Source organism: Carassius auratus, chromosome 25 (assembly GCF_003368295.1).
Source record: "Carassius auratus strain Wakin chromosome 25, ASM336829v1, whole genome shotgun sequence".
Taxonomy (NCBI): Eukaryota; Metazoa; Chordata; class Actinopteri; order Cypriniformes; family Cyprinidae; genus Carassius; species Carassius auratus.
Window position 1 is genome coordinate 12,067,041 of NC_039267.1, and position 11,726 is coordinate 12,078,766.

Genomic DNA, 11,726 nt, shown 5'->3' on the forward strand with positions numbered 1-11,726 from the left:
TAAAAATATATACGCAATTACATTAGGGCTAAACAACATTCAAAATCACTTACATTGAAAAAGTCTTTGCATATATATATATATATATATATATATATATATATATATATATATATATAAACAATTATTTTTGGTCTTTAATATATTTCTAACAAGTCATTGTTTGTAAACTTGATATGATATTGGGGTATTAAAGTAACTTACTTTGAGTCAAATCCGCGTTTCATTCCAAATGCTCACTTATCAGCCGAATGTAAATAAAAGCTGGTTTCGGATCAGTGAATCGTTGAGTTGTTGATTCCAGAGCCGCTCTGATCATATGCGTGAACGAACCGTGCATGATTTCAACTGTGACGTATCGAAAAGATTCGTCTCAAAACAATGATTCAGTCATGTGTCGAACCTTACTTCCGGCGCAACGTCACTGGCCTTAAATAAATAAGCTCCACAGTTATCTTTGAATATGAAATCAGTCGTGAGGGTTTACACCATAGACAGTAAAAGAAACACGCTTCCTTCATACGTAAATCTGTTTATCTTACCGACAGAGTTAGCAAAGAAAATGATAACAAACTCTATCAAACCACAGAATAAAGTAAGAGCACGACCAATATAAAACCCTGCCTATTTGTTCACGGACTTCACAAATAAACTTCGAAACACCCATAAACGTGAAGCATAAAAGTATTTTACTACAAATTCTGCCTTGTTGAGGTTTTCCACAGCAGCACACATGAAAGCTGATAACAAACTCCTTATGAAAGTAAGCACAGACTTTCAGAAATGACAGTGCGAGGTGTTAAAGTACCTCTGTAAACTTTTTACATTTCTAGAAAATGTTGCTTGTGTAAAAATCTATGCTAGTATGCTCAATCTCAAATCGATACAATTACAGAGAAATTCATGATCTTATAACCTAAACAAAAAGTTTACATACATAGAAAACAGAAACAAAAACCACAAAAAACTATTTTATAGTACCTTATAATTTTTTTTGTACAATGGGGCTTTTATGCATCATTACAATTTCATAAACTGGAATAAGCATTTATCCAATTATACTTGAGCGTATTTAACAATTAAATTAAATCCTAAATTCTAAAGAAATCAGATAATAATCTTTAATTAAATTAAAGAATACCTTCTGATTATGTACCCTTTTTTAGTCAAAAAGTAAAATTTAGCAGTCCAGTTTCATCTAATGCCATCTTTTTGTATTTATTCTATTTTATCAACTAACTAAAAGGGAGTTTTTGTTAACACATTCAATTAGCAAACCCTGATTTAAGGGATAGTTCACCCAAAAATGAAAATGTGTTGTTTATCTGTTTACCCCCAGGGCATCCAAGATGTAGTTGAGTTTGTTTCTTCAGTAGAACACAAACTGAGATTTTTAACACAAACCGTTGCAGTCTATCAGTCTTATAATGTAAGTGGATGGGATTCACAGCTTAAAAAAAAAAAATATGGCTGATACATTGATGTGTAAAGACACAAAACGATCAGTCTGTGCAAGAAACTGAACACAATATAAACAGTTTTTTTTACCTCTGTTTCAAGCAAATATCCAAACTGTTAAAACTCTACTGAGCGCGTTTTGTGTCTTTACACATCAATGTATCATCACAAGCCGCAGGGTTTAATTTGATTGTGTATTTTTTTTTATTATGTTTTAGCTGTGATTCCCATCTACTTACATTATAAGAGTGATAGACTGCAACAGTTTGAGTAAAAAAAATCTCAGTTTGTGTGCTACTGAAGAAACTAAGTCACATAAATCTTGAAGGCCTTGTGGGTAAGCAGGTAATAATAACAATTAATTTTTAGGTGAACTATCCCTTTAACTTCCAGGCAGCTTATTATTGTCACATAAAAAAAACAAGATTGAGAAAGACGTACAATGTTCTGCACTGTATTATCATTAGCGACACTATCATTATTCTCACAGATTAAGAGACTAATTCATTTATTTTCATACCATTAAGAGTGCAGATTAGCTTGACAATAATTAAAAAGCACTAAATGTAGTACATTTAAAGCCCTATGACAATAAATAGTGCATGTGGTCAAGAGCGACAAGAATGATTTCTACATTTATGCATACTGTCATCTCATAACACATTACGATACGTGAAGCTCATTTAAGGTGCAGTCAATATTTCGCAAATAAAAAAGCCAGTTGTCTATTGTTGATTGGGTATTAATGTATGAAGCACACCTCACACAGAAGAACTAATAAACCTATCAGCTTTCTGATGGTTGAAGTGGCAAATCCATGTGAAAACATGTACCCATTGCGAATTCTTTCTCCCTCACGTGAAATTCCCAACTTTATGAATTCCTATTGAAATAACTGGATTTCGCCTGCGAAAATTCGACAAACCACAGTAAATGTGACAACCACTTTAAGCAAAATGAGTGTGGAAGTTTATTTCTGCCATGGAATATATATATATTTTTTTTTAAATAGCTGACTTTTTTCTCACAATTGCGAATTTATATCTCACAATTTTTAAATTAGAAACTCCGTTTCGAGTTTACATCTCGAAAATGATTTTGAGTTTTAAACTTCTTTTGAAGTCTGACTTTTTTTCTTAATTCTGACTTGATATCTCACAATAAGTTTTTCATACAAAAACAAAGAAACATAATTGTCTGACTTTTTTCTCGCAATTTTCTTGCAAATCCAGCAGTTCTAAGACAAAAGTCTTAATTATTAGAAATAACTCTAAATTGTGAGATAAAAAGCCTCAAATCACCCTTTTTAATTTTTCTTATTCCATCGCGGAAATAAGCTTCTATTAACTAGAGACAGTAAAATGTGTATTAATTAAAATGGAGACATTCCACGTCTATTGTCTAAGAAAAACTAGAAAAATTCAAAAATTCATCCACAGGTTTAGAACATTATAAAAACAATCACTTTAAATTGAGTCTTCTCCCATTTTGCACACAAAGCAGCCTTGGCTTTTGCGCAAAGCAGGAATGAAATTCCAGTTTTAAAAAAAAAATCACAACATACATAGCTACTTCACAAGTTCACAGAAAATAATCTGAAATGGATTCTTCACAGCAATTGATTCCATCAGCTAGTTTTCCTGCTCGTTCCGAAAGAGTCGGAGCGGCAGTGGGAAAAGTCAATGAAGATACCGTCAGGATCCGATTCCAGTGAGTCCAGCCCCTGCATTACAATGGTCTCCGGACTGGAGGAGCAGCTCGGGGGCGATGAGGGGGCCTTGTCCACTTCGGATAAAGCCATCGGGGCATCCCCTGCATGCAGACACCCTGCGGAGGTGTGGATGAAGACGGGTGGAGAAATCAGAGCTGGCTGTCCTGTGGCCCCTCGCATCACACCGGAGAGGGTGAGATCATGATCAAGTGAGAGTCTAGGCGTCGAGCTGGTCTCTATTCCCACAGACAGGGCCGAATAGCCCTGGGACTCTATGCAGGAAGTGACGTCACACGCAGAGTGACGCCGGATGCCGACGCTGCCCACAGAGCTCACTTCAGAGTCGTACTCGGCCACAGGGGTCAGCATGGGGATGTTGTAACTCTTGGAGCGCACTACTGGATTACTGGAGGGCAGGTCTGCAGACTTGGACCAGCAATACTGCAAATGCCTCTCTGGAAATAAAAAAAATAATGATATACTGCTTTTTCATTGAACACACAGCAGGAGTCGTACAGTTTTTATATATTTTACAGATTTGTAAGTGGCTGAATGATCAAAGCAGTAAATGTTTATGGGTGGAGAACATCCTTGCAAGATTCTTAAAGGGACAGTTCATCCATTTATTAAATGAAAGTTGATTTCTTTTTCTCTTTTTTTACACATTTGATATTAATATACATTTGATATTGATATTAAGGGAAAAATTATTAATTAATAAGTTTTACTGAATTATTTTGTGTGTGTAAATTATGTGGAGGACCACTGAAAAGTAGTGGTGGACAGTTTAATAGTGTTTTATTTCTTTGCATTATTAAGATACAAATGTTGGTCATTTTCACTGATTTCCTTCCAAGCTTTTTTTTTGCCGAAAATTATATGTACAACACATATTGTACTGTTCAGAGGTTTGGGCTCAGTAACATTTTCTGACATTTTAAATCTTTCAATTTAACTTTTGTAACAAATTAAGTAAGATTTCGGTTTCGAATATTTAGAACTTTCGATTCATCAAAGAAGTCTATTATGGGTTCCACAAAAATACAAAACTGTTTTTAACATTGTTAACAATAATACATTGTTCTTGAGCACCAAATCATTACACTAGATTGATTTCTGAAGGATCATGTGACACTGAAGACCGGAGTAATGATGCTGAAAACATTTAGCTTTGCCATCACAGAAATAAATTGGATTTTAAATTATATTATAATAAAAAAAGTTATTTTAAATTGTAATAATATTTCACAATATAACCATTTTAACTGTATTTTTTTTTTAAATAAATGCAGCCTTGTTGAGCAGAAGAGACTTCAAACATTCAAATTTCTTAGTTTTGATCTGTAGAATAGTTTTTTCAATATACAGCTGCCATTGTAACTATCCCTCCAGTTCCCTTCTTTGGACATCTGAAACATTGGGTTTTCTAAATGCTGCTCTATTGCTTCTCTCACCGATAACACAGGAGCACTGAGAGGCGCCACACTCATGTGAACACAGTCCCTGCGTGCCCAGGTACGGTGACACCACCTTCTGAATGAGAGACTCCAGCTTCAGGTATTCTTCACTTACGCCTTTAGATTCATGAACCCCCTGGAAGACAGGAAGTTTCACTTTGACTCGATCTCTTTTGAAGAATTCATTACAGTCATTGTAGTTGAGACGCACAAGGCTTATGATTAGACACAACTGCTGAAATCATGACGAATGATCCGGTGTTATAATCTCTGGGTGCAGCTCATGACAATATGGCTGGATCTTTCACATGATCTAAGAAGATGTGTACCTGTAACACCAAAAGCATCTGGACGATGGAGGGAGGGACGCGTGCTCGCGGTCTGGACAGAGCCTCCTCCAGCTTCACGTTAAGGGTGATGGTGTTTCGGAAGTGCAGCAGGGCCAGCTGACGCACCGATGGCTCCTTCCCCTGAGACGCCATAAACACACACCACTGCTGTAACTGACGTCTACCCACTTATTTCACACAGGATGTCTAGACTGTACCTGGACGGGGTGGAAGATGGCTTGAAGCATGGTGAGAACATCACAAAAGAAGAAGTCCCACGTCTCAGCCAAAGAGTCCAGTAACTTCTGACCTGTTTGTGTACAAGTGACATACTGTGTGATGACATTAAGTTTAAAAAATGTCTTTAAAATGGGAGGGTATACCTTCATAAAAGCGTATTTTGTCCCGTAAAATGACCATGCCTTTAGTTAAAAGCTGATTCTGATGATGAGGAAAAGAGGGAAGAAATGCAATCTACATATTAGAACAAACAAACAAATCTCTATAAATAAAATAAAATAATTAAATATCTTACCTGGAGGTATTCTGTAAAGAATGAGCCCAACTCCGTTTTCAATAGCTGCCTGATAAAATGAAATATTATAACATTTGAATGTGTTTCGGAAGAAGAAAAATCAATTTATTATGCATAGATATAGAAGGCATACACACACACACACACACACACACACGTCTGCATACTTACAAATTAAATGGGTAATTATATACTATTTATAAAATTATTTTAACAATATTACTTATACACAGTATTCACTACATTTCAAAAGTTTGGGGTCGGTAAAACGTTTTAATGTTTGTTAGAAGTCACTTAAGCTTACCAAGACTTTATTCATTTGATGATAAAAACAAACAAATGCATAAACAGTAAAAACAACAATAGTGTGTAACATTCTTACAATTTATATTAACCATTTTTTATTGTTATAATTTTACAATGTCATTTATTTTTGTGATGCAAAGCTGAATTTTCAGCAACATTCAATCATTCTAATATGATGATTTGCTGCTCAAGAAGCATTATTTTTATATATATATATAATCAATGTTAAAAACAGTGGTGCTTCTTCATATTTTTGTGGAACCCATGCTACATTTCTTTAGGATTCTTTGAGGAATAAAAAGAATTGCATTCATTAGAAAAGTAAAAAAGCTTTTTTTCAATTTATTGCGACCTTGTGGAGAAAAAAAAAGTATACATTTTTCTTTTAAAAACATCTTACTGATCACAAAGTACTGAATGATATACAAATTATAAAAAAATGAAGTGTCTTTTTCTGCATTATTTTCTTGAGAATTAGCCACATCTCCTCCCAAATTCTTATTAAAGAAATGCAAAAAAAAACAAACAAAAAAAAAAAAAACACTATTTATACCATTATTAATACTGTAATGAGAATGGGGGGAATTGTGCTTAATTATGACAAAAAAATATGTAATATCAAAATACAAAAAAAATATAATCTTAATGTTACAAAAACAATAAGCTTAATTTGATGTGTTAAAAATATTTTCTTATTTTTTACTTTTGATTTTGGGGTGAAATATGATATGGTATGTTTTTCTTAGCTGGTATTTTTTTTCTGGTAATAGTTATATAATAGTGGACTGAGGCTCTGCGTCCTCTCACAACTGTTCTGTGTTGATAACGTGAAGACTCCACTGCTGCTGACGTTTACATTTTAAACACTCCTAACAGTTACCGTTCTAGCTAAATTAATTTAAAATAACAAGCAGCACAACATACCCTGCTGTTTTTCCTCACCTCACACCTTCATTGAGTGTATAGAGTTCGTTGTCCGCCAGTCCTTTCTTTTGGAATACAGCAATAACTGCGTTGTGAATGCTGAAATAAATCACACAGACGGGAAATTACATCTCAGTTTCTGACACTTATTGACTTGCACTACACACAAAACCCGCACTAACCTGTTCCATGTGGCATTGGGGCCTGATCCTCTCTCCTCCAGTGAAGCCTTTTCATTTTTGCCCAGCTGACTCAGATTTGGAGAACTTACCAACTTCAAGCGGTACAGAGTCCTCATGGTTCAAACAGAGGGATAAAACACGGTTCAGTTAGTCCAGAACAGCAACAACAAGTGAGAGAATGGGAGGAGCTGGAAAGATGCAGCTAGAGACGAGAAGGGGAGGAAACTACTGGTTTATTGTTGAGAAACCAATTTCCTTCCTGCTAACATTACATTCCATCCTTTCCTTAGTTTCTATCTCTCTGTCAAACACACACTCACGCCCACAAAGATGAACCAATCTCGTTTAATAGTTAAGCAACACAAAAACACCCCTTCTTTCACACTCCTAGTTTGAGGGAGTGACAACCTGCTCCTCCTAGCGATGTGAGCTGGTTTAAATGTTTACTCTGCGAAGTGCTCAAAAAATAAATAAATAAATAAATAAAACCCCCCAAAAATAAAAAGACTATTTTATATATATATATATATATATATATATATATATATATATATATATATATATATATATATATATATATATATATATATTAATTAGTATTAAATATTATTAAAATATTAATATGTTTACAAAATGTTTTATATCATCGTTATTACATTATCTTAAGTTCTTTAATATAAAAATATATTTTATATACTGTACAAAGGTAAAAATATTGTATTGAAATATGAAATTATATATATTATGAAATTATATGAAATATAATTATATATATATATATATATATATATATATATATATATATATATATATATATATATATATATATTACGTACACACACGCACACTTAAACAAAACACATACATTTTAACAAAAAACATACATTTTAAACCAAAAAAAGTTTTAAATAATATAATACATACATTTTAACAAAAAAATACAATTAAACCAAAAAAAGTTTTAAGTAATATAATAAAAAAAATCATTTTAATTAATTATATATATATATATATATATATATATATATATATATATATATATATATATATATATATATATATATATATATATATATATATATATATATATATATATTCTTTTTTTTTCTTTTATAAAAGTATGAAAAATAAATATTACAGACACTGGTGACTGTACTTTATTGATTTTAGTCTGGAAAATGTTGAACCATTTCTCGCTGGCCCTGTCTGCACTCATTGAATTTACATTACTATTGATTAACCCAATTTGATACATGGCATCATACTGATACTAGACTAGACTAACACACACACACACAAAGTGACTCTCTCGGCAGGTGGTAAATTGAGGAATGTCACACATTGTGAGAACATTTTGTAATAGGGCTTATTTAGGGTGTACAGGAAAACAAAGGACATCACAAACAAATAACAGGATATGAGTATGTAAAGCAGGAAGTGAGTGTGTTAATTGTTTTGTTCACAGCATCAGTTTTACCTCCTGAATGGATGACTGCTTCCATCCATGTGAAGGTGGTGTGGCAGAGCAAACAGGGCAGAGAAGCTGAACGTGGATGATCTAGGGGCGGGTCGATCAATGTGGGCTCCGCTCAAGTTCTCCAGCATTGTTATCGAAAGGCTGCCAGATCCTCCTTTCATTCAGAACATCTCTGATCCTTCTGATAACACAAATGGACAAGGAAAGAGACAAAATGAGAGCGTGTTGTGGTGGCTGCTCCCGCATAACTCATGAATGCATTTTTAAGGAATTAGATCACCAAAAATGAAAATTCTGCATTAATTACTCACCGCGTTGTTCCAAACCTGTAAGACCTTGTTCATCCCAGGAACACAAATTAAGATCTTTTTGATGAAATCCGAGAGCTTTCTGACCCAGCATAGAAAGCAACACAACTGATGTACTAATTCTTTAGTAAGAACATTGTTAAAAAAGTCTATGTGACATCAGTGATTCAACCTAAATTTTTTGAAGCTACAATAATATTTTTTTATGCATATTCTGACGTAGGATGTTCATCTCTCTTCAAATGTATATTCTGGTTCGTATAAGTAAGGCTGGGCAAAAAATTGCAAGTCGTCCTCTGTCAAAATCTTCAGACGTGTTTACAAAGACTTCTTTATATAAACCGTGCAACTTCCTCAACTTTTAAACAAAGCTTAGCACATGGGGTTTATGTCAGAACGCCAGCTCCTGCGTCATCAGCAGATCTCGTGAGCACTCACTGAAGACTGACAAATATTGCTGAATAAAGTCATTATTTTAGTTTTCTTTGAGCACAAAAATATTATTATGACTTCATAAAATTAATGTTGAACCACTGATGTCACATGGACTATTTTAATGATGTGCTTATTACCTTTTCGGGCCTTGAACATGTCATTTGCATTGCGTCTATGCAGGGACAGAAAGCTCTTGGATTTCATCAAAATTAACTTAATTTGTGTTCAGAAGATGAACAAAGGTCTTACGAGTTTGCAATGACATGAGGGTGACAGTACCTACTGACTTCTATTCAAATGTTTCTTTAACAACATTCCTCAAAATATAATTCTTTAAAATACAAAGTGAAATTAATAATTCAGGTGAAGTATCTCTTTAACTAACCTTTATTTTCATTACAATGAATTAGTTATCCATCTGAATGATTTGTTCTCAAAATGAACTGATCAAAAAATCATTTTGAAGATCAAGTCTCCATTCATTGTAATTGCAAAGAAAAAAGCGACCAGCATGGACTTTAAAAGATAAAATCTAATTTTATCTAATACAGGGTTTCCCAAAAGCAACTATGATTACCAATAGAGTTCAGTGGAACTTACCACAATAGTTAACTACCGTTGCTTTTGGGAAACACACCCCTGGTTTGAAACGACATGAGGGTGTGTGATGACAACATTTTCAATTTTAAGTGAACAATCCCTTTAAATTTCACAACTCCCTGATGCAAGCATTTGGTAACAAGTCTCGATTATGAGGCCATGTTACAAGCGAACTACACTAAAAACTATCATTGTCGAATATCCCCCAAATGTCATTCATTTCGGCTGCTGTTAAAGCAAAGATCGATGTGCTTGTTTACGTTATACATTCTCCATGTGTTCCTCCATGCGACACAATTCATCCCGCGCCCCCTGCTGGAGCATCTGGGAAGCTTCGCAGAAGAAATGGGCTACTACAACAAAAGACTTGCCTTGCATCAGTCTGTCATCATTTGCTCACGCGGCCGTAAGAGCGTTGAATGGCCTCTTTATTAAACACACACACACACACACACAAACGCATCTCATCGGCCTCGACCTAAATATGTGACTTTGCTTTATGTTCCACTTTCCCTGAAGCCTCATGTCAGTTTCCCTTTGTTCACTGAACGTGCCAGGACACGAGCCACGATGTGTTCGAGGAGCAGGAGGAGTCCATTACCCTTTCCAAAGTGCAGACAGTTAAAACGACGACGTCTGGGTAAACCTGAGAAGCCTGTTTGAGAGGAAGGGCATCACTTCCCATTCTGGACAAATAGATCTCGCTTGACTCTTCTATTAAAACTCGATAAGAATCAAGCAACCCAAGTGGCCGTGTTACAATGCATCATTTTCTGCTGGTTACATGTTTCATCACTAGCTGTAAGTTATTCATGGCGGGATTGACGCACTGGGTACTCAATGTACCTTACGGTGATCAAGGCACATTTGTTATTGACAAACAGCGCAACAATACACCATTCACCCAGGGATAAAAAACGCAGTTTAGCATTAAACTCCCGGTTCTAACACTCTACACAAACAGTAGTGCATAGTAACAATGTTCCCACTCACCGTCATGTGCTCCGCGTGCAAAGTGGGGATATTTAAGTAACTTCAGTGATGACGAAAACAATAAATAAGATGGCTTTGACTTCAGGAGAAACTAATCCATAAATGCGGATGTGGGTTGTGCGGGGTTAATGGATCATTCCTGTGGCATCCCCAATATTCGCCCCTCCTTTTTGCTTCACGAGTCGCAGACTGTCTGACTAGACGGCGGTCCAGACTGTGGCGCGTTCACGCCCCAACACGTGCACGCGCGCCACTGTGCAAAGGGTCGCGATGCGCTCGAGACATAATGAAATCAATGGCTGATATGCTGATATTAAGTAAAGGAAATTATGCGTCCGTTTCGCTTCATGAGCTCAATGTTCAAGCTCAGCAGGAAGCCATATATAAGCGAATGAAATCCATATTCAATCCAGTAACAGGGCGGCAATCTTTATCTGGATCCCTAATTTAGATTGAGATAATCCCTGCTGAGTTGACCGTGACAGGGATATAATTTAGCACACCAGCGGTTTATCTGAAAGAGGAGGAGCAGAATTCAAATAAACTGGATTTGAATTAAACTGAGCTTTTTAGCCATGACATTAGATTGCAGGCGAAAGCAGAAAGCAGGCAAACATGGAGAAGAATAAAAAAAGTAGGGTGGGGACTTGTTTCTATGCATCGATAGTTTATTGAATATTGAGAAGTGGGCGTTGCTTTCAAAACGGTGACAGATGAAAACATGCACGAAGGGGCGGGGTTAATTAAAACCATTAAATTATTGGGGAAATCCAGTATAAATCACCAGAGAGACTTTCATTTATCTGTTGTTTTTAGCTGTTTTTATACACTCTATGGTTTTTATCAATAGAAAACATTAATTAACAAAATAACATTTTGATTAAAAAATACTATACTTTTTTTTTTTTACATGAAATGGGTGCACGGACGGATAGTTGACAATATATTCTGCAACATGCATTTATAAAATATATGGTGATTTTTTTTTTCCCCTATTCACCATATAAAGTG

General features: G+C 35.0%; 1 protein-coding gene across 2 annotated transcripts; it reads right to left on the reverse strand.

Annotated features, from left to right (window-relative positions):
• Nucleotides 1-668: 668 nt before the first annotated feature.
• Nucleotides 669-10,978, reverse strand: prr5a (proline rich 5a (renal)). 2 transcript variants are annotated; one of them, XM_026202681.1, is made up of 10 exons: nt 10,716-10,978; nt 8,380-8,560; nt 6,903-7,013; nt 6,739-6,819; nt 5,491-5,539; nt 5,339-5,396; nt 5,174-5,265; nt 4,956-5,096; nt 4,624-4,762; nt 669-3,624 (listed from the first exon to the last, which is right to left on the reverse strand). In XM_026202681.1, exons 2-10 carry the CDS (start codon nt 8,538-8,540, stop codon nt 3,086-3,088), a joined length of 1,371 nt encoding a protein of 456 aa, XP_026058466.1. In that variant the 5' UTR covers nt 8,541-8,560; nt 10,716-10,978; the 3' UTR covers nt 669-3,085. The 2 variants fall into 2 exon arrangements, with proteins under 2 accessions (XP_026058466.1, XP_026058467.1); XM_026202682.1 differs by lacking the exon at nt 10,716-10,978 and having other exon boundaries at nt 6,903-7,104; nt 8,380-8,507.
• Between the last annotated feature and the right edge of the window lie 748 nt (nt 10,979-11,726).